The sequence below is a fragment of the Taudactylus pleione genome, unplaced genomic scaffold (genome assembly GCF_031769625.1).
Source record: "Taudactylus pleione unplaced genomic scaffold, aTauple2 ptg000898l, whole genome shotgun sequence".
Lineage (NCBI taxonomy): Eukaryota > Metazoa > Chordata > Amphibia > Anura > Myobatrachidae > Taudactylus > Taudactylus pleione.
In genome coordinates, this window is record NW_028285299.1 from 141,267 (window position 1) to 165,466 (window position 24,200).

Sequence of the window (24,200 nt, forward strand, 5' to 3'; positions counted from 1 at the left end):
GAAGGATGGTATACAGTGATTATGTTATAGTAGAAGGACAGTATACAGTGATCATGTTATAGAGGAAGGACAGTGAGGAAGGACGGTATACAGTGATCATGTTATAGAGGAAGGACAGTGAGGAAGGACGGTATACAGTGATCATGTTATAGTAGAAGGACAGTATACAGTGATCATGTTATAGTAGAAGGACAGTGAGGAAGGACAGTATACAGTGATCATGTTATAGTAGAAGGACAGTGAGGAAGGACGGTATACAGTGATCATGTTATAGTAGAAGGACAGTGAGGAAGGACAGTATACAGTGATCATGTTATAGTAGAAGGACAGTATACAGTGATCATGTTATAGTAGGACAGTGAGGAAGGACGGTATACAGTGATCATGTTATAGTAGAAGGACAGTGAGGAAGGACAGTATACAGTGATCATGTTATAGTAGAAGGACAGTATACAGTGATCATGTTATAGTAGGACAGTGAGGAAGGACGGTATACAGTGATCATGTTATAGTAGAAGGACAGTGAGGAAGGACAGTATACAGTGATCATGTTATAGTAGAAGGACAGTGAGGAAGGACGGTATACAGTCATCATGTTATAGTAGGACAGTGAGGAAGGACGGTATACAGTGACCATGTTATAGTAGAAGGACAGTGAGGAAGGACGGTATACAGTGACCATGTTATAGTAGAAGGACAGTGAGGAAGGACAGTATACAGTGACCATGTTATAGTAGGACAGTGAGGAAGGACGGTATACAGTGACCATGTTATAGTAGAAGGACAGTGAGGAAGAACGGTATACAGTGACGATGTTATAGTAGAGGGACAGGGAGGAAGGACGGTATACAGTGACCATGTTATAGTAGAAGGACAGTGAGGAAGGACAGTATACAGTGATCATGTTATATCGGAAGGACAGTGAGGAAGAAGGGTATACAGTGACCATGTTATAGCGGAAGGACAGTGAGGAAGGACGGTATACAGTGATCATGTTATAGTAGAAGGACAGTATACAGTGATCAGGTTATAGTAGAAGGATAGTGAAGAAGAACGGTATACAGTGACCATATTATAGTAGAAGGACAGTGAGGAAGGACAGTATACAGTGATCATGTTATAGTAGAAGAACAGTATACAGTGATCATGTTATAGTAGAAGGACAGTGAGGAAGGACGGTATACAGTGACCATATTATAGTAGAAGGACAGTGAGGATGGACAGTATACAGTGATCATGTTATAGTAGAAGGACAGTGAGGAAGGACAGTATACAGTGACCATGTTATAGTAGAAGGACAGTGAGGAAGGACGGTATACAGTGACCATATTATAGTAGAAGGACAGTGAGGAAGGACAGTATACAGTGATCATGTTATAGTAGAAGAACAGTATACAGTGATCATGTTATAGTAGAAGGACAGTGAGGAAGGACGGTATACAGTGACCATATTATAGTAGAAGGACAGTGAGGAAGGACAGTATACAGTGATCATGTTATAGTAGGACAGTGAGGAAGGACTGTATACAGTGATCATGTTATAGTAGAAGGACAGTGAGGAAGGACGGTATACAGTGACCATATTATAGTAGAAGGACAGTGAGGAAGGACAGTATACAGTGATCATGTTATAGTAGGACAGTGAGGAAGGACGGTATACAGTGATCATGTTATAGTAGAAGGACAGTGAGGAAGGACGCTATACAGTGACCATATTATAGTAGAAGGACAGTGAGGAAGGACAGTATACAGTGATCATGTTATAGTAGGACAGTGAGGAAGGACGGTATACAGTGATCATGTTATAGTAGAAGGACAGTGAGGAAGGACGGTATACAGTGATCATGTTATAGTAGAAGGACAGTGAGGAAGGACAGTATACAGTGATCATGTTATAGTAGGACAGTGAGGAAGAACGGTATACAGTGACCATGTTATAGTAGAAGGACAGTGAGGAAGGACAGTATACAGTGATCATGTTATAGTAGAAGGACAGTGAGGAAGGACAGTATACAGTGACCATGTTTTAGTAGAAGGACAGTGAGGAAGGACAGTATACAGTGATCATGTTATAGCAGGACAGTGAGGAAGGACGGTATACAGTGACCATATTATAGTAGAAGGACGGTATACAGTGATCATGTTATAGTAGAAGGACAGTGAGGAAGGACAGTATACAGTGACCATGTTATAGTAGAAGGACAGTGAGGAAGGACAGTATACAGTGATCATGTTATAGCAGGACAGTGAGGAAGGACGGTATACAGTGACCATATTATAGTAGAAGGACGGTATACAGTGATCATGTTATAGTAGAAGGACAGTATACAGTGATCATGTTATAGAGGAAGGACGGTATACAGTGATCATGTTATAGAGGAAGGACGGTATACAGTGATCATGTTATAGAGGAAGGACAGTGAGGAAGGATGGTATACAGTGATCATGTTATAGAGGAAGGACGGTATACAGTTATCATGTTATAGTAGAAGGACAGTGAGGAAGGACGGTATACAGTGACCATATTATAGTAGAAGGACAGTGAGGAAGGACAGTATACAGTGATCATGTTATAGTAGGACAGTGAGGAAGGACGGTATACAGTGACCATGTTATAGTAGAAGGACAGTGAGGAAGGACGGTATACAGTGATCATGTTATAGTAGGACAGTGAGGAAGGACAGTATACAGTGACCATATTATAGTAGAAGGACAGTGAGGAAGGACAGTATACAGTGATCATGTTATATCGGAAGGACAGTGAGGAAGGACGGTATACAGTGATCATGTTATAGTAGGACAGTGAGGAAGGACGGTATACAGTCATCATGTTATAGTAGAAGGACAGTGAGGAAGGACGGTATACAGTGATCATGTTATAGTAGAAGGACAGTGAGTTAGAACGGTATACAGTGATCAGGTTATAGTAGAAGGACAGTATATAATACATCAGATGAGGAAGGACAACGCTCGCATAAGAATCACTGATACGTTATGTTGGCTGTGCAGCCTGATGACATAATGGTGTAGAGAGGATGAAGAGATGATCCTGTGGGGAAGAGCGTACTGTAGATTGTACTTTCTGATGTAATTTTTCTAATTGTCTCTTCAGTAGCTCAGATAACCCCAAACCTCAGACATCCAGGTCACGTGACGTTGCGTGACCCATATGAGCAGCTCAAGATTGCATGTAAACAGGTTCAAACATCTCCACATTTCATTATTTTATCTGTTTTTATCAATGTTAAAGAAATTTAAAACCGAACTTGAACCAAAATACTAGAGTGTGGTTTTGCCACAACCATAACACGGGGTCTGTACACATATCTGAGAGTAACTTCTCCCTGGGATCCCCTGTCTGTATACTGAGTACATTACTCAGACTCCTCTTCCCTCCCCTATCTTATCTCTGTGTGTAGTACCCTCTCTACACTGGTGCCGCCCACATAAACCAGTACACTAACTGCCCCCATCATTCTGCAGATGAACCTGATTGCAGGCTGCTTCCATGACGGGGTGCTGCTCTACGCCCAGGCGCTGAATGAAACGCTACAAGAAGGAGGTTCTCACAAAGATGGAAACCGGATTGTAGAGAAGATCAAGGAACGGAGCATCCAGGGTAAGTGTCACCACTACTTAGAGACTAAGGGGCCTATCCATCATCGAAGGCCATAGGGCCTCCAATGATGAAGTTTCGAACTCGCTGCGCGGAAAACTTAAGTATCCAACTCGCAGCAGGAGACCTCGGGTTACGCATGTGCAAAGCCGCCGAGGGTAGTAAGGAGGCGGCGAAGGGATCCACTCGGATCCCTCTTCACATTCCCGGAATCCTTCCCATAGGAAGGAGCGCAGATCCGAGAATAAGCGCCATCTGAAGATGGAGCTTGTTCTCGGTAGCAAACTTGCGTTTCCGCATGGTTACCAGGCCAATTATCGTTTCATGAATAAGGGCCCTAATAACGTAAAACATTCAGAACATCAATCGCTGCAGATTGGGGCACAGAGATCTGCACATTATTTCAGTCTAGGAGGAACATTTACTCAATACAAATCGATCAACATCCAGATTGGACCACTGTAACCTCCTCCTATCCGCCCTCCCTGACTCCCACCTCTCCCCACTCCAATCGGCTCATCTTCCTCTGCAAACGTAGAATTGTATAGTGCAGCCTGTGAATGTGGAGGGTTTGTGAAAGACACTAAGTTGACAGCCTAGTCATGGTATCTCTCTCTCTCTCTATCACACAGCCTAGTCATGGTATCTCTCTCTCTCTCTCTCTATCACACAGCCTAGTCATGGCTTCTCTCTATCAGACAGCCTAGTCATGGCCTCTCTCTCTCTATCACACAGCCTAGTCATGGTCTCTCTCTCTCTCTGTCACACAGCCTAGTCATGGCCTCTCTCTCTGTATCACACAGCCTAGTCATGGCCTCTCTCTCTGTATCACACAGCCTGGTCATGGTATATCTCCCTCTCTCTGTATCACACAGCCTAGTCATTGCCTCTCTCTCTGTATCACACAGCCTAGTCATGGCCTCTCTCTCTGTATCACACAGCCTAGTCATGGCCTCTCTCTCTGTATCACACAGCCTAGTCATGGCCCCTCTCTCTGTATCACACAGCCTGGTCATGGTATATCTCCCTCTCTCTGTATCACACAGCCTAGTCATTGCCTCTCTCTCTGTATCACACAGCCTAGTCATGGCCTCTCTTTCTGTATCACACAGCCTAGTCATGGCCCCTCTCTCTGTATCACACAGCCTGGTCATGGTATATCTCCCTCTCTCTGTATCACACAGCCTAGTCATTGCCTCTCTCTCTGTATCACACAGCCTAGTCATGGCCTCTCTCTCTCTCTATCACACAGCCTAGTCATGGCTTCTCTCTCTCTCTCTCTATCAGACAGCCTAGTCATGGCTTCTCTCTCTCTATCAGACAGCCTAGTCATGGCTTCTCTCTCTCTCTCTAACAGACAGCCTAGTCATGGCCTCTCTCTCTGTATCACACAGCTTAGTCATGGCCTCTCTCTCTGTATCACACAGCCTAGTCATGGCCTCTCTCTCTCTCTCTATCAGACAGCCTAGTCATGGCCTCTCTCTCTCTATCACACAGCCTAGTCATGGCCTCTCTCTCTCTCTCTGTCACACAGCCTAGTCATGGTCTCTCTCTCTGTATCACACAGCCTAGTCATGGCCTCTCTCTCTGTATCACACAGCCTAGTCATGGCCTCTCTCTCTCTCTCTATCAGACAGCCTAGTCATGGCCTCTCTCTCTCTATCACACAGCCTAGTCATGGCCTCTCTCTCTCTCTGTATCACACAGCCTAGTCATGGTCTCTCTCTCTGTATCACACAGCCTAGTCATGGCCTCTCTCTCTGTATCACACAGCCTAGTCATGGCCTCTCTCTCTGTATCACACAGCCTAGTCATGGCCTCTCTCTCTGTATCACACAGCCTAGTCATGGCCTCTCTCTCTGTATCACACAGCCTAGTCATGGCCTCTCTCTCTGTATCACACAGCCTAGTCATGGCCTCTCTCTCTCTCTCCATCACACAGCCTAGTCATGGCCTCTCTCTCTCTATCACACAGCCTAGTCATGGCCTCTCTCTCTCTCTGTATCACACAGCCTAGTCATGGTCTCTCTCTCTGTGTCACACAGCCTAGTCATGGCCTCTCTCTCTGTATCACACAGCCTAGTCATGGCCTCTCTCTCTGTATCACACAGCCTAGTCATGGCCTCTCTCTCTGTATCACACAGCCTAGTCATGGCCTCTCTCTCTGTATCACACAGCCTAGTCATGGCCTCTCTCTCTGTATCACACAGCCTAGTCATGGCCTCTCTCTCTGTATCACACAGCCTAGTCATGGCCTCTCTCTCTCTATCAGACAGCCTAGTCATGGCCTCTCTCTCTCTCTCTATCACACAGCCTAGTCATGGCCTCTCTCTCTCTATCACACAGCCTAGTCATGGCCTCTCTCTCTGTATCACACAGCCTAGTCATGGCCTCTCTCTCTGTATCACACAGCCTAGTCATGGCCTCTCTCTCTGTATCACACAGCCTAGTCATGGCCTCTCTCTCTGTATCACACAGCCTAGTCATGGCCTCTCTCTCTGTATCACACAGCCTAGTCATGGCCTCTCTCTCTGTATCACACAGCCTAGTCATGGCCTCTCTCTCTGTATCACACAGCCTAGTCATGGCCTCTCTCTCTCTCTCTATCAGACAGCCTAGTCATGGCCTCTCTCTCTCTATCACACAGCCTAGTCATGGCCTCTCTCTCTCTCTCTCTGTATCACACAGCCTAGTCATGGTCTCTCTCTCTGTATCACACAGCCTAGTCATGGCCTCTCTCTCTGTATCACACAGCCTAGTCATGGCCCCTCTCTCTGTATCACACAGCCTGGTCATGGTATATCTCCCTCTCTCTGTATCACACAGCCTAGTCATTGCCTCTCTCTCTGTATCACACAGCCTAGTCATGGCCTCTCTTTCTGTATCACACAGCCTAGTCATGGCCCCTCTCTCTGTATCACACAGCCTGGTCATGGTATATCTCCCTCTCTCTGTATCACACAGCCTAGTCATTGCCTCTCTCTCTGTATCACACAGCCTAGTCATGGCCTCTCTCTCTCTCTATCACACAGCCTAGTCATGGCTTCTCTCTCTCTCTCTATCAGACAGCCTAGTCATGGCTTCTCTCTCTCTATCAGACAGCCTAGTCATGGCTTCTCTCTCTCTCTCTAACAGACAGCCTAGTCATGGCCTCTCTCTCTGTATCACACAGCTTAGTCATGGCCTCTCTCTCTGTATCACACAGCCTAGTCATGGCCTCTCTCTCTCTCTCTCTATCAGACAGCCTAGTCATGGCCTCTCTCTCTCTATCACACAGCCTAGTCATGGCCTCTCTCTCTCTCTCTGTCACACAGCCTAGTCATGGTCTCTCTCTCTGTATCACACAGCCTAGTCATGGCCTCTCTCTCTGTATCACACAGCCTAGTCATGGCCTCTCTCTCTCTCTCTATCAGACAGCCTAGTCATGGCCTCTCTCTCTCTATCACACAGCCTAGTCATGGCCTCTCTCTCTCTCTGTATCACACAGCCTAGTCATGGTCTCTCTCTCTGTATCACACAGCCTAGTCATGGCCTCTCTCTCTGTATCACACAGCCTAGTCATGGCCTCTCTCTCTGTATCACACAGCCTAGTCATGGCCTCTCTCTCTGTATCACACAGCCTAGTCATGGCCTCTCTCTCTGTATCACACAGCCTAGTCATGGCCTCTCTCTCTGTATCACACAGCCTAGTCATGGCCTCTCTCTCTCTCTCTATCAGACAGCCTAGTCATGGCCTCTCTCTCTCTATCACACAGCCTAGTCATGGCCTCTCTCTCTCTCTGTATCACACAGCCTAGTCATGGTCTCTCTCTCTGTGTCACACAGCCTAGTCATGGCCTCTCTCTCTGTATCACACAGCCTAGTCATGGCCTCTCTCTCTGTATCACACAGCCTAGTCATGGCCTCTCTCTCTGTATCACACAGCCTAGTCATGGCCTCTCTCTCTGTATCACACAGCCTAGTCATGGCCTCTCTCTCTGTATCACACAGCCTAGTCATGGCCTCTCTCTCTCTCTCTATCAGACAGCCTAGTCATGGCCTCTCTCTCTCTATCACACAGCCTAGTCATGGCCTCTCTCTCTCTCTGTATCACACAGCCTAGTCATGGTCTCTCTCTCTGTATCACACAGCCTAGTCATGGCCTCTCTCTCTGTATCACACAGCCTAGTCATGGCCTCTCTCTCTGTATCACACAGCCTAGTCATGGCCTCTCTCTCTGTATCACACAGCCTAGTCATGGCCTCTCTCTCTGTATCACACAGCCTAGTCATGGCCTCTCTCTCTGTATCACACAGCCTAGTCATGGCCTCTCTCTCTCTCTCTATCAGACAGCCTAGTCATGGCCTCTCTCTCTCTATCACACAGCCTAGTCATGGCCTCTCTCTCTCTCTCTCTGTATCACACAGCCTAGTCATGGTCTCTCTCTCTGTATCACACAGCCTAGTCATGGCCTCTCTCTCTGTATCACACAGCCTAGTCATGGCCCCTCTCTCTGTATCACACAGCCTGGTCATGGTATATCTCCCTCTCTCTGTATCACACAGCCTAGTCATTGCCTCTCTCTCTGTATCACACAGCCTAGTCATGGCCTCTCTTTCTGTATCACACAGCCTAGTCATGGCCCCTCTCTCTGTATCACACAGCCTGGTCATGGTATATCTCCCTCTCTCTGTATCACACAGCCTAGTCATTGCCTCTCTCTCTGTATCACACAGCCTAGTCATGGCCTCTCTCTCTCTCTATCACACAGCCTAGTCATGGCTTCTCTCTCTCTCTCTATCAGACAGCCTAGTCATGGCTTCTCTCTCTCTATCAGACAGCCTAGTCATGGCTTCTCTCTCTCTCTCTAACAGACAGCCTAGTCATGGCCTCTCTCTCTGTATCACACAGCCTAGTCATGGCCTCTCTCTCTGTATCACACAGCCTAGTCATGGCCTCTCTCTCTCTCTCTATCACACAGCCTAGTCATGGCCTCTCTCTCTCTCTCTGTCACACAGCCTAGTCATGGTCTCTCTCTCTGTATCACACAGCCTAGTCATGGCCTCTCTCTCTGTATCACACAGCCTAGTCATGGCCTCTCTCTCTCTCTCTATCAGACAGCCTAGTCATGGCCTCTCTCTCTCTATCACACAGCCTAGTCATGGCCTCTCTCTCTCTCTGTATCACACAGCCTAGTCATGGTCTCTCTCTCTGTATCACACAGCCTAGTCATGGCCTCTCTCTCTGTATCACACAGCCTAGTCATGGCCTCTCTCTCTGTATCACACAGCCTAGTCATGGCCTCTCTCTCTGTATCACACAGCCTAGTCATGGCCTCTCTCTCTGTATCACACAGCCTAGTCATGGCCTCTCTCTCTCTCTCTATCAGACAGCCTAGTCATGGCCTCTCTCTCTCTATCACACAGCCTAGTCATGGCCTCTCTCTCTCTCTCTCTGTATCACACAGCCTAGTCATGGTCTCTCTCTCTGTATCACACAGCCTAGTCATGGCCTCTCTCTCTGTATCACACAGCCTAGTCATGGCCTCTCTCTCTGTATCACACAGCCTAGTCATGGTATCTCTCTCTGTATCAGACAGCCTAGTCATGGTCTCTCTCTCTGTATCACACAGCCTAGTCATGGCCTCTCTCTCTGTATCACACAGCCTAGTCATGGCCTCTCTCTCTGTATCACACAGCCTAGTCATGGTCTCTCTCTCTGTATCACACAGCCTAGTCATGGTCTCTCTCTCTGTATCACACAGCCTAGTCATGGTCTCTCTCTCTGTATCACACAGCCTAGTCATGGCCTCTCTCTCTGTATCACACAGCCTAGTCATGGCCTCTCTCTCTGTATCACACAGCCTAGTCATGGCCTCTCTCTCTGTATCACACAGCCTAGTCATGGTATCTCTCTCTGTATCAGACAGCCTAGTCATGGTCTCTCTCTCTGTATCAAACAGCCTAGTCATGGCCTCTCTCTCTGTATCAGACAGCCTAGTCATGGTCTCTCTCTCTCTCTCTCTATCACACAGCATAGTCATGGTATCTCTCTCTCTTTCTCTCTGTATCAGACAGCCTAGTCATGGTCTCTCTCAGCCAGGTCATGGTCTCTCTCTCCCTGCCTAGTCACGTTCACTCTCTCTGTATCAGACAGCCTGGTCATGGTCTCTCTCTTTCTGTATCACACAGCCTAGTCATGGTCTCTCTCTCTCTCTCTCTCTCTCTCTCTCTCTCTCTCTCTCTGTATCACACAGCCTGGTCATGATCTCTCTCTCTCTCTCTCTGTATCACACAACATAGTCATGGCCTCTCTTTCTCTCTGTATCACACAGCCTGGTCATGGTCTCTCTCTCTGTATCAAACAGCCTAGTCATGGCCTCTCTCTCTATCACACAGCCTAGTCATGGCCTCTCTCTCTCTATCACACAGCCTAGTCATGGCCTCTCTCTCTCTCTCTATCAGACAGCCTGGTCATGGCCTCTCTCTCTCTCTCTATCAGACAGCCTGGTCATGGCCTCTCTCTCTCTCTCTCTGTATCACACAGCCTAGTCATGGTCTCTCTCTCTCTCTATCACACAGCATAGTCATGGTATCTCTCTCTCTTTCTCTCTGTATCAGACAGCCTAGTCATGGTCTCTCTCAGCCTGGTCATGGTCTCTCTCTCCCTGCCTAGTCACGTTCACTCTCTCTGTATCACACAGCCTGGTCATGATCTCTCTCTCTCTCTCTCTCTCTGTATCACACAACATAGTCATGGCCTCTCTCTCTCTTTCTCTCTGTATCACACAGCCTGGTCATGGTCTCTCTCTCTCTATCACACAGCCTAGTCATGGCCTCTCTCTCTCTATCTCACAGCATAGTCATGGCCTCTCTCTCTCTCTCTATCACACAGCCTAGTCATGATCTCTCTCTCGCTGTATCACACAGCCTAGTCATGGCCTCTCTCTCTCTCTCTCTGTATCACACATCCTGGTCATGGTCTCTCTCACCTTATGCTCTACAATTAGGAATAAAACAATTATAACATAATTTGCTGGCACCAATAAGTAAATATTACATAGACACAACCTCTCATTATGTAATAATAAATAGCTCAAGCTGGAGGCTATTATTACATAAGTGATAGCGACATGATGAGGAGTTCTGCACCTGATGTCATCATAACGCTTATGCCCGTCTCTTCTTCTCAGGTGTCACCGGGACGGTCAGCATGGACAAGAGCAATGACCGCAACACGGACTTTGACCTGTGGGCAATGGCTGATCATGATAGTGGTCGTTTTGAGGTAAGTTGGGGGGAGTAGTGTGGCCTCAGGAAATGTCACCATGTGTCAGGATGGGAATTAAGTCCTCCTGGTACAGCTGCTGCATCACCTCTTTGCTGTGACCATGGTCGGTTCTTCCAGATCACTTACTTAGGATCATGACTGCTGGTGAGAAGCTGGGAACTGGGGTCATCACAGGACAACGGGGGAATAGATCACAGATTACGCTTACCTATAGCTGGCAGGAATACAGCATAGGACAGACAGGGACAGAATGGGGCGTAGTGTCCCTATGCGGTAGGGATGATCACACACAGAATACAGCAGGTGATAGGTCAGACAGGGACAGAATGGTGCGTAGTGTCCCTATGCGGTAGGGATGATCACACACAGAATACAGCATAGGTCAGACAGGGACAGAATGGGACGTAGTGTCCCTATGCGGTAGGGATGATCACACACAGAATACAGCATAGGTCAGACAGGGACAGAATGGTGCGTAGTGTCCCTATGCGGTAGGGATGATCACACACAGAATACAGCAGGTGATAGGTCAGACAGGGACAGAATGGTGCGTAGTGTCCCTATGCGGTAGGGATGATCACACAGAATACAGCAGGTGATAGGTCAGACAGGGACAGAATGGGGCGTAGTGTCCCTATGCGGTAGGGATGATCACACAGAATACAGCAGGTGATAGGTCAGACAGGGACAGAATGGGGCGTAGTGTCCCTATTCGGTAGGGATGATCACACACAGAATACATCATAGGACAGACAGGGACAGAATGGGGCGTAGTGTCCCTATGTGGTAGGGATGATCACACAGAATACAGCAGGTGATAGGTCAGACAGGGACAGAATGGTGCGTAGTGTCCCTATGCGGTAGGGATGATCACACAGAATACAGCAGGTGATAGGTCAGACAGGGACAGAATGGGGCGTAGTGTCCCTATGCGGTAGGGATGATCACACAGAATACAGCAGGTGATAGGTCAGACAGGGACAGAATGGGGCGTAGTGTCCCTATTCGGTAGGGATGATCACACACAGAATACATCATAGGACAGACAGGGACAGAATGGGGCGTAGTGTCCCTATGCGGTAGGGATGATCACACAGAATACAGCAGGTGATAGGTCAGACAGGGACAGAATGGGGCGTAGTGTCCCTATTCGGTAGGGATGATCACACACAGAATACAGCATAGGACAGACAGGGACAGAATGGTGCGTAGTGTCCCTATGCGGTAGGGATGATCACACACAGAATACAGCATAGGACAGACAGGGACAGAATGGGGCGTAGTGTCCCTATGCGGTAGGGATGATCACACACACAGAATACAGCATAGGACAGACAGGGACAGAATGGGGCGTAGTGTCCCTATGCGGTAGGGATGATCACACACACCGAATACAGCAGGTGATAGGTCAGACAGGGACAGAATGGGGCGTAATGTCCCTATGCGGTAGGGATGATCACACACACCGAATACAGCAGGTGATAGGACAGACAGGGACAGAATGGGGCGTAGTGTCCCTATGCGGTAGGGATGATCACACACATATAATCTGATGAATCCGACAGCTAAGATAAAGGTTAGGGTGAGAACAAAGTATAAAATCGTTAAGTTGTGACATCAAATTCTATAATTATAAACAACTTAGGTGAAAAGATATTGGTATAAGTAATTGGGATAAAATAAGTAAGAGTGAATATATGTATATGCTAATTCATGATTGTAGTGTTAATTGTCGTAGTTGGTTGTCACCCTAGCCTGTATCTTAGCTATTGGATTCATCAGATTATATATATGTGTGTGTGTGTATATATATCCTTGCAGATCCTTGAGACTGATGTATACTATAATTACTAGTCTCTAGGGTTTATCACGGATTATTTTCGCTGATTAGACGTTATGCTTGTGCTATTTTAGCACTGATGTGAGTGATTTATCTCCTTGATTCGTCTGCCTATATTTAGTCTTTCTAGATTTGATGAGAGAGGATACATTCTTTATACCACTCCTTTTTAATAATATTTTCAATGAAAAGTTATATTTTATGTTACTTTGGTATATATCAATCAGTCACTACTGAACTATTCACTATAAATCAGTCTAAAGGTGCACACACACACACACGATTTTTTTGAACGATTATCGATAACGATATTGTTTATTGTTCAAATAATCGTTCACTTTCGGAGTTAAAACGGTGAACGATTATAGTTCGTGCGCGCTCACGTTTGTAGTTCAGTCAGACTGACCAACTCAACGATTTTCATTAAGGGAATATGCAAAAATAGTTTGTAGTCCAAAAAAAACGTTCATTACACTTTAAAATATCTGACAGAAAATCGTTCATAGAATCGTTGTGTGTGCAGCTTAAGAGTGCCCCAAAGAGCAGGTTTTTGTTCACATATTTTGCAAAGAGAGCAAAAAAAAGATGTGTACTACACAAAGTAATTTTGAGAGCACCACCAACCTAATTCCATCCAACGATGGCTTTGATAGATTAATTGTAACATAGGTTTAGAGTCCGCACCAGACAAATTGTACCAAAATTAATTATAACCAATCTTTCTTGGACCTATAGTCACCATGTAAAACACAATATAAGGTTAATTCTATTTTTTTAAAACTATCAACCTCGAACCCACTATCCAGGGGTGCGCTGAATAGCCATGTGTTTGGGGACCCCGTTAAGTATGTCCCCCTGGGGAAGCATTACACCCCCGCTAGTATGAGCCTGGTGCTGGTTGTTTAAAGTACAGGGGACCTCTACGTCTTTTTTCCCCCGTTTTTCCACAACCAGGTCTGGCTCATACAGCCCGTTGTTGATTGCATTTGGGGGGTGGGGTGGGGGGGAGGAGACCCCACGTAATTTATTTATTTATTTTTAACACTTTAATACACATAACACTCAAGAAACCTGCTAAAATTGCCCTAGAAAAAAGGTCTATTATTTTGAGGATTTTGCATTTGATTTTATATCGGATTGTATTATACAGCCATGGCCAAAAGTTTTGAGAATTACACAAGTATTGGTTGTCACAAAGTCTGCTGCATCAGTTTTTATGATGGCAATTTGCAATATTATATATATATATTTCGTGACACAGTCAGGGTAGGGGTCCCTCTCCTGGGGTAGATGGACTCCCTCTTTACACACCAGCCATAGAAACAGGACACAAGTCTGAGGTTCTCGTACAAACTGGTTGGCACCAGTCTTTATTGTGCCAAATAAATGTAAACATAAACATAAGTCCTAGCCCGGCTGGGCACCAGCTACACAGCAGATTCCCTCTCTATAATAATTGTAGGGCCTATTGCCCTCACCATCAACAAAACATGTGCACAGTACTTACAAGGATTATCACCAAGTGTCTCTGAAAGGCTAGTCTGCCTGCTCTCCCAGGTATGAGACACTCAGCCACAAACAAACCCACCTTATATTAGTCATTTCCAGCTGCAAGCCATAATGAGTCTGTTACCAGGCTGAAAGGCCCAAAACCTGGAGTGGCCTGTGGATGGAGCCCTCCCTCTCCACACATCCACACCCCCAGGTCCCAAACCGGCTTTTCCAAAAGCCGATACCCTGGTCTGCTTACAAAACAGGTTTTTGGCCTATGTGTTCTAAAAAACCCCAGGAGAAGTCTAAGACAAGTGTACCTGCCATTGACCACTTTACCAACTTTACCAGTGCTTCTATCACAATAATATATAATATATAATATATATATATATTATATATTATATATAATATAATTTCGTATTTAGAAATGAAGACACTCAAAAGAGACTTAAAATAATTCTTATCTTATGGAAAATACACTTTGGCCTAGGACATTACGTCATAGATTTAACAAGTGGAACTTCTAATTAACTAACATAAAAACGAATTTACTTCCTACAATATAATCTTGTTACGCATCCCCCCCCCTCTCCCTGTCGTGTTGCATGTCTAGTAATTCTAATTCTGATTGAAGATCAAGTGCAAGTGTGAAAGGTCCTAATCGTACATTAAGACTCACTTGTATAATTAAGGACGAGTCATACTGCCCATCTCTCCCTGATTGTCGGGGAGACTCCCTGACAAAGCAGCAATCTCCCCGTCTCCCTGACAAAGCAGCAATCTCCCCGACTCCCTGACATAGCAGCAATCTCCCTGTCTCCCTGACAAAGCAGCAATCTCCCCGTCTCCCTGACATAGCAGCAATCTCCCTGTCTCCCTGACATAGCAGCAATCTCCCTGAGATAGCAGCAGTCTCCCTGTCTCCCTGACATAGCAGCAATCTCCCTGTCTCCCTGACAAAGCAGCAATCTCCCCGTCTCCCTGACATAGCAGCAATCTCCCTGACATAGCAGCAATCTCCCTGAGATAGCAGCAGTCTCCCTGTCTCCCTGACATAGCAGCAATCTCCCTGTCTCCCTGACATAGCAGCAATCTCCCTGTCTCCCTGACATAGCAGCAATCTCCCTGAGATAGCAGCAGTCTCCCTGTCTCCCTGACATAGCAGCAATCTCCCTGTCTCCCTGACAAAGCAGCAATCTCCCCGTCTCCCTGAGATAGCAGCAGTCTCCCTGTCTCCCTGACATAGCAGCAATCTCCCTGTCTCCCTGACATAGCAGTAATCTCCCTGAGATAGCAGCAATCTCCCCGTCTCCCTGACATAGCATCAATCTCCCTGTCTCCCTGACATAGCAGCAATCTCCCTGTCTCCCTGACATAGCAGTAATCTCCCTGAGATAGCAGCAATCTCCCCGTCTCCCTGACATAGCAGCAATCTCCCTGTCTCCCTGACATAGCAGCAATCTCCCTGTCTCCCTGACATAGCAGTAATCTCCCTGAGATAGCAGCAATCTCCCTGTCTCCCTGAAGGGTCTAATAATCTCCCTGATTGCACCTTTAACTCCTCTCATTATTTAGCTGTAATATTAAAAAATAAAACATGATTCCATTTGAATGTATATCTCTTAGTATAAGGCACAGTGATCCCCATGGCTATAAGGCACAGTGATCCCCATTGCTATAAGGTACAGTGATCCCCATGGCTATAAGGCACAGTGATCCCCATGGCTATAAGGCACAGTGATCCCCATGGCTATAAGGCACAGTGATCCCCATGGCTACATGAGTATCAGTAAGTTTTCTTCAACACGTAGATCTTAGTAACTAATTTGGGGCCCATTTACATTTGGATGCAAGTCAGATTTATGACACGCCTCTCAGATGTAGCAGTACACGCCTATCACATGTATGACACGCCTCTCAGATGTAGAAGTACATGCCTATCACATGTATGACACGCCTCTCAGATGTAGAAGTACATGCCTATCACATGTATGACACGCCTCTCAGATGTAGAAGTACATGCCTATCACATGTATGACACGCCTCTCAGATGTAGCAGTACACGCCTATCACATGTATGACACGCCTCTCAGATGTAGCAGTACATGCCTATCACATGTATGACACGCCTCTCAGATGTAGCAGTACACGCCTATCACATGTATGACACGCCTCTCAGATGTAGCAGTACACGCCTATCACATGTATGACACGCCTCTCAGATGTAGCAGTACATGCCTATCACATGTATGACACGCCTGTCAGATGTAGCAGTACATGCCTATCACATGTATGACACGCCTCTCAGATGTAGAAGTACATGCCTATCACATGTATGACACGCCTCTCAGATGTAGAAGTACACGCCCACTTTACCGCCGCGCTCATAGGTGCTGCTCTCACACTCTCCCTGAAATGCTTTTTCAAAAGTAGGCCGGTATGGTGTAATGTGTACAGAGAGAAGTGTATGAGAAGAGGGAGGGAGAATCCTGGCAGACACCGGTATTCCTGGTATTTCGGCCATTCTGCTGATAAGGAACCTTCCTCCCCTGTGACCCTCCAGCTTCTTATACAGCAGCCGTTTCCACTAACAAGAAACATACACATAGCGTGATACACACACGAGTATAATTTTATATATATATATATATATATATATATATATATGTGTGTGTGTGTGTATGTGTTGTGTACACTTGTGTGTGTGTATGAGGTGTGCACACTCCTGTGTGTGTGTGTATGAGGTGTGCACACTCCTGTGTGTGTGTGTATGAGGTGTGTACACTCCTGTGTGTGTGTGTATGAGGTGTGTACACTCCTGTGTGTGTGTGTATGAGGTGTGTACACTCCTGTGTGTGTGTATGAGGTGTGTACACTCCTGTGTGTATGAGGTGTGTACACTCCTGTGTGTGTTTATGAGGTGTGCACACTCCTGTGTGTGTGTGAGGTGTGCACACTCCTGTGTGTGTGTGTGTGTATGAGGTGTGTACACTCGTGTGTGTGTGTGTGTGTGTGTGTATGAGGTGTGTACACTCCTATGTGTGTGTATGAGGTGTGTACACTCCTGTGTGTGTGTGTATGAGGTGTGTACACTCCTGTGTGTGTGTGTATGAGGTGTGTACACTCCTGTGTGTGTGTGTATGAGGTGTGTACACTCCTGTGTGTGTGTGTATGAGGTGTGTACACTCCTGTGTGTGTGTGTGTATGAGGTGTGTACACTCCTGTGTGGCTCTCTTGTGTATTGTCCACGGAAGGTGGCTGTAAGGCGACGAGTGTGGTATAATGAGCAGAGTGATAGAATATACATTGTGACTATTATATTAGGCTCTGCCCTCTCTGCAGCGGGACCTGGGGATTTGCGCGATCGCCATCCTGACGCTAGTGTACTACCTATCAGGGTGATAGTCATTGGCTGTGACATAGCCAGAGCCAGATCGGGGTTACCTATCAGGGTGATAGTCACTGGCTGTGACATAGCCAGAGCCAGATCGGGGTTACCTATCACCCTGATAGCCAGAGCCAGATCGGGGTTACCTATCACCCTGATAGCCAGAGCCAGATCGGGGTTACCTATCAGGGTGATAGTCACTGGCTGTGACATAGCCAGAGCCAGATCGGGGTTACCTATCACCCTGATAGCCAGAGCCAGATCGGGGTTACCTATCACCCTGATAGCCAGAGCCAGATCGGGGTTACCTATCAGGGTGATAGTCACTGGCTGTGACATAGCCAGAGCCAGATCGGGGTTACCTATTGGGTCCCTGGCACTCAGGTAACGTCATTGCTCTTTTCTCCTATAGATTGTCGGACATTATGATGGGATAACAAAGCAAATGAACTGGACAGGAATCCCCATCCTGTGGCTGACGGGTTCTCCCCCCTTAGACAGCCCTCCATGTGTTTTTGATACTGACGACCCCACGTGTGTGAAGAGTACGTGAGTCTCCTATAGTCCCACTTGGTTTCTCTCCCTTATACAGCCTACATTAATGATGTATTGTGTTTGCCCTTCCCAGCTCCTCTCTCCACGTTCGGAATGGTGGCTCTTGGCGCGGGGATCACCCTGCTTATATTTGGGATGGCGAGCATCCTTATTCTGAGGTGAGTTTCCTGTCACATACCTGCAAGCGTGAAGATACCTGTAGTTGACCAGCTTTAGGCTGCTGCCTAAGGGTTCCAGCCACTGGAGGCGCCACTGAGTCCACAATAAAAAATAAGAATGATGTCTCTTTCAGTCCCTCCTGGGATCCTGGGACTACTGATGACCAGGGCTGACCCAGGAACTCCCCCAGCCCCAAGCACTGCACTGTCACCTGTCAGTGCGGTAGAGTCAGCAGTAGTGGTGGCTGCGCCAGCCTGTCACTCACATAAGAAGCTCTGCCCGCCCTAGGCAACACAAGGAGCTGCTGCTGAATGGAGCCTGATCAGATATGCTATGACTGTTTGGTGAGGAGATAGGATTAGTGTGTGTGGGAGGGGGGGGGGTTAATGAGTGCTGTCAGGGTGAGTGTGTGTGGGGGGGTTAATGAGTGCTGTCAGGGTGAGTGTGTGTGGGGGGGTTAGTGAATGCTGTGAGGGTGAGTGTGTGTGGGGGTTAATGAATGCTGTCAGGGTGAGTGTGTGTGGGGGGGTTAGTGAATGCTGTCAGTGTGAGTGTGGGGGGGGTTAATGAGTACTATGAGGGTGTGTGTGTGGAGTTTTAATGAATGCTGTCAAGGTCAGTGTGTGTGTGGGGGGTTAATGAGTGCTGTCAGGGTGAGTGTGTGTGGGGGGGTTAATGAGTGCTGTCAGGGTGAGTGTGTGTGGGGGGGTTAGTGAATGCTGCGAGGGTGAGTGTGTGTGGGGGTTAATGAATGCTGTCAGGGTGAGTGTGTGCGGGGGGGTTAATGTGGACTGCCAGGCTGACTGTGTGTGGGGAGGGTTAATGAGTGCTGTCAGAGTGAGTGTGTGTGGGGGGTTAATGAATGCTGTCAGTGTGAGTGTGGGGGGGGTTAATGAATGCTGTCAGGGTGAGTGTGTGTGGGGAGGGTTAATGTGTGCTGTTAGGGTGAGTGTGTGTGGGGGGTTAATGTGTGCTGTCAGGGTGAGTGTGTGTGGGGGGTTAATGAGTACTATGAGGGTGAGTGTGTGTGTGGAGTTTTAATGAATGCTGTCAAGGTGAGTGTGTGTGTGGGGGGTTAATGAATGCTGTCAGGGTGACTGTGTGTGGGGGGTTAATGAGTGCTGTCAGGGTGAGTGTGTGTGGGGGGTAAATGAGTGCTATGAGGGTGTGTGTGTGGGGGGTTAATGAGTGCTGTCAGGGTGAGTGTGTGTGTGTGGGGGGTTAATGAGTACTATGAGGGTGAGTGTGTGTGTGGGGGGGGTTAATGAGTACTATGAGGGTGAGTGTGTGGGGGGATAATGAGTGCTGTCAGGGTGAGTGTGTGTGTGGGGGGTTAATGTGTGCTGTCAGGGTGAGTGTGTGTGGGGGGTTAATGAGTACTATGAGGGTGAGTGTGTGTGTGGAGATTTAATGAATGCTGTCAAGGTCAGTGTGTGTGTGGGGGGTTAATGAGTGCTGTCAGGGTGAGTGTGTGTGGGGGGGTTAATGAGTGCTGTCAGGGTGAGTGTGTGTGGGGGGGTTAGTGAATGCTGCGAGGGTGAGTGTGTGTGGGGGTTAATGAATGCTGTCAGGGTGAGTGTGTGTGGGGGGGTTAATGTGGACTGCCAGGCTGACTGTGTGTGGGGAGGGTTAATGAGTGCTGTCAGAGTGAGTGTGTGTGGGGGGTTAATGAATGCTGTCAGTGTGTGTGTGGGGGGGGGTTAATGAATGCTGTCAGGCTGACTGTGTGTGGGGAGGGTTAATGTGTGCTGTTAGGGTGAGTGTGTGTGGGGGGGTTAATGTGTGCTGTCAGGGTGAGTGTGTGTGGGGGGTTAATGAGTACTATGAGGGTGAGTGTGTGTGTGGAGTTTTAATGAATGCTGTCAAGGTGAGTGTGTGTGTGGGGGGTTAATGAATGCTGTCAGGGTGAGTGTGTGTGGGGGGGTTAATGAGTGCTGTCAGGGTGACTGTGTGTGGGGGGTTAATGAGTGCTGTCAGGGTGACTGTGTGTGGGGGGTAAATGAGTGCTATGAGGGTGTGTGTGTGGGGGGTTAATGAGTGCTGTCAGGGTGAGTGTGTGTGTGTGGGGGGTTAATGAGTACTATGAGGGTGAGTGTGTGTGGGGGGGGGTTAATGAGTACTATGAGGGTGAGTGTGTGGGGGGATAATGAGTGCTGTCAGGGTGAGTGTGTGTGTGGGGGGTTAATGAGTGCTGTCAGGGTGAGTGTGTGTGTGTGGGGGGTTAATGAGTACTATGAGGGTGAGTGTGTGTGTGTGTGGGGGGTTAATGAGTACTATGAGGGTGAGTGTGTGTGTGTGGGGGGTTAATGAGTACTATGAGGGTGTGTGTGTGGGGGTAAATGAGTGCTATGAGGGTGAGTGTGTGGGGGGATAATGAGTGCTGTCAGGGTGAGTGTGTGTGTGGGGGGTTAATGAGTGCTGTCAGGGTGAGTGTGTGTGTGTGGGGAGGTTAATGAGTCCTGTCAGGGTGTGTGGGGGGATAATGAGTGCTGTCAGGGTGAGTGTGTGTGGGGGGTAAATGAGTGCTATGAGGGTGAGTGTGTGGGGGGATAATGAGTGCTGTCAGGGTGAGTGTGTGTGTGGGGGGTTAATGAGTGCTGTCAGGGTGAGTGTGTGTGTGGGGGGGGTTAATGAGTACTATGAGGGTGAGTGTGTGTGTGGGGGGGTTAATGAGTACTATGAGGGTGAGTGTGTGGGGGGATAATGAATGCTGTCAGGGTGAGTGTGTGGGGGGGGTTAATGTGGACTGCCAGGCTGACTGTGTGTGGGGAGGGTTAATGAGTGCTGTCAGGGTGAGTGTGTGTGTGTGGGGGGTTAATGAGTACTATGAGGGTGAGTGTGTGTGTGGGGGGGTTAATGAGTGCTGTCAGGGTGACACTGTGTGGGGGGTTAATGAGTGCTGTCAGGGTGACTGTGTGGGGGGTTAATGAGTACTATGAGGGTGAGTGTGTGTGTGGGGGGGGTTAATGAGTACTATGAGGGTGAGTGTGTGGGGGGATAATGAGTGCTGTCAGGGTGAGTGTGTGTGGGGGGTTAATGAGTGCTGTCAGGGTGAGTGTGTGTGGGGGATAAATGAGTGCTATGAGGGTGAGTGTGTGGGGGGATAATGAGTGCTGTCAGGGTGAGTGTGTGTGTGGGGGGTTAATGAGTGCTGTCAGGGTGAGTGTGTGTGTGTGTGTGGGGGGGGTTAATGAGTACTATGAGGGTGAGTGTGTGTGGGGATAATGAGTGCTGTCAGGGTGAGTGTGTGTGGGGGGGTTAATGAGTGCTGTCAGGGTGAGTGTGTGTGGGGGGTTAATGAGTGCTGTCAAGGTGAGTGTGTGTGGGAGGGTTAATGAGTGCTGTCAGGGTGAGTGTGTGTGTGTGGGGGTTAATGAGTACTATGAGGGTGAGTGTGTGTGGGGGGGGGTTAATGAGTGCTGTCAGGGTGACACTGTGTGGGGGGTTAATGAGTGCTATGAGGGTGTGTGTGTGGGGGGGGGTTAATGAGTACTATGAGGGTGAGTGTGTGGGGGGATAATGAGTGCTGTCAGGGTGAGTGTGTGTGGGGGGGTTAATGAGTGCTGTCAGGGTGACTGTGTGTGGGGGGTTAATGAGTGCTGTCAGGGTGAGTGTGTGTGGGAGGGTTAATGAGTGCTGTCAGGGTGAGTGTGTGGGGAGGTTAATGAGTGCTGTCAGGGTGTGTGGGGGGTTAATGAATGCTGTCAAGGTGAGTGTGTGTGTGGGGGGTTAATGAGTGCTGTCAGGGTGAGTTTGTGTGTGTGTGGGGGGTTAATGAGTGCTATGAGGGTGTGTGTGTGTGTGTGGGGGGGTTAATGAATGCTGTCAGGCTGAGTGTGTGTGGGGAGGGTTAATGAGTGCTGTCAGGGTGTGTGGGGGGATAATGAGTGCTGTCAGGGTGAGTGTGTGTGGGGGGTTAATGAATGCTGTCAGGGTGAGTGTGTGTGGGGGGTTAATGAGTGCTGTCAGGGTGAGTGTGTGTGTGGGGGGGTTAATGAGTGCTGTCAGGGTGAGTGTGTGTGTGTAGGGGGTTAATGAGTGCTGTCAGGGTGAGTGTGTGTGGGGGGGTTAATGAGTACTATGAGGGTGAGTGTGTGTGTGGAGTTTTAATGAGTGCTGTCAGGGTGAGTGCGTGTTTGGGGGGGTTAATGAATGCTGTCAGGGTGAGTGTGTGGGGAGGTTAATGAGTGCTGTCAGGGTGTGTGGGGGGATAATGAGTGCTGTCAGGGTGAGTGTGTGTGGGGGGGTTAATGAGTACTATGAGGGTGAGTGTGTGTGTGGAGTTTTAATGAGTGCTGTCAGGGTGAGTGCGTGTTTGGGGGGTTAATGAATGCTGTCAGGGTGAGTGTGTGGGGGGTTAATGAGTGCTGTCAGGGTGTGTGGGGGGTTAATGAGTGCTGTCAGGGTGACTGTGTGTGGGGGGTTAATGAATGCTGTCAGGGTGAGTGTGTGTGGGAGGGTTAATGAGTGCTGTCAGGGTGAGTGTGTGTGGGAGGGTTAATGAGTGCTGTCAGGGTGAGTGTGTGGGGGGGTTAATGAGTGCTGTCAGGGTGAGTGTGTGGGGGGGTTAATGAGTGCTGTCAGGGTGTGTGGGGGGTTAATGAGTGCTGTCAGGGTGAGTGTGTGGGAGGGTTAATGAATGCTGTCAGGGTGAGTGTGTGGAGGGTTAATGAGTGCTGTCAGGGTGAGTGTGTGGGGGGGTTAATGAGTGCTGTCAGGGTGTGTGGGGGGTTAATGAGTGCTGTCAGGGTGAGTGTGTGGGAGGGTTAATGAATGCTGTCAGGGTGAGTGTGTGGAGGGTTAATGTATGCCGTCAAGCATAGGTGGAACTAAGGGGTGGTCCGGGGGTGCAGCGGACCACTCATTAGCCTCCGTCGCCCATTTGCCTGCTCCCCGGCAGTTCTGCGCTGCTGTAACCCCGGGGCTGCCAGCCTCGCTTCAGGCACGGGTTTATATTTCCCCTCTATGTCCACGTGGATAGTAGAGAATGACGTTGGACAGTAACTGATGACATGAGGGTACAAATATTGAAGAGGATCTATCCACTTCCCTGCCAGCCAAGAGAGCTCTGTGAAGCAAGGGCTAATAGAAAATGGCTGCCTCCATAGAAGGCTACTTAAAGATGGACGCTGTCGACCAATGGGGAGCCAGGGTTTCTTTTCCCAGGAACCCAAGGGGCTGGAGAGAGGGAAATGGGGGCGGGGCTTATCTGAGAAAAGATGATGAATAGGTGAGTGGGAGGCTATACTGTGTGATAAAGGGAACTAATGTGTGGCATAATGTACAATAAGGGTACTGCTGTGTGGCATAATGTACAATAAGGGTACTGCTGTGTGGTATAATGTACAATAAGGGTACTGCTGTGTGGCATAATGTACAATAAGGGTACTGCTGTGTGGCATAATGTACAATAAGGGTACTGCTGTGTGGTATAATGTACAATAAGGGTACTGCTGTGTGGCATAATGTACAATAAGGGTACTGCTGTGTGGTATAATGTACAATAAGGGTACTGCTGTGTGGCATAATGTACAATAAGGGTACTGCTGTGTGGCGTAATGTACAATAAGGGTACTGCTGTGTGGCGTAATATACAATAAGGGTACTGCTGTGTGGCATAATGTACAATAAGGGTACTGCTGTGTGGCATAATGTACAATAAGGGTACTGCTGTGTGGCATAATGTACAATAAGGGTACTGCTGTGTGGCATAATGTACAATAAGGGTACTGCTGTGTGGTATAATGTACAATAAGGGTACTGCTGTGTGGTATAATGTACAATAAGGGTACTGCTGTGTGGTATAATGTACAATAAGGGTACTGCTGTGTGGCATAATGTACAATAAGGGTACTGCTGTGTGGTATAATGTACAATAA

At 48.0% G+C, this 24,200-nt stretch overlaps 1 protein-coding gene across 1 annotated transcript in view; it reads left to right on the forward strand.

The window, feature by feature from the left end:
- Positions 1 to 24,200, forward strand: part of LOC148474023 (atrial natriuretic peptide receptor 2-like) — a gene marked incomplete at both ends in the record, with an annotated part of 147,297 nt that overhangs the window by 25,847 nt on the left and 97,250 nt on the right. Inside the window, 4 exons of the mRNA XM_088459210.1 lie at positions 3,484 to 3,619; positions 10,788 to 10,882; positions 18,020 to 18,152; positions 18,236 to 18,320. Coding sequence (XP_088315336.1) covers positions 3,484 to 3,619; positions 10,788 to 10,882; positions 18,020 to 18,152; positions 18,236 to 18,320 — 449 coding nt within the window. The remainder of the gene's footprint in view (positions 1 to 3,483; positions 3,620 to 10,787; positions 10,883 to 18,019; positions 18,153 to 18,235; positions 18,321 to 24,200) is intronic.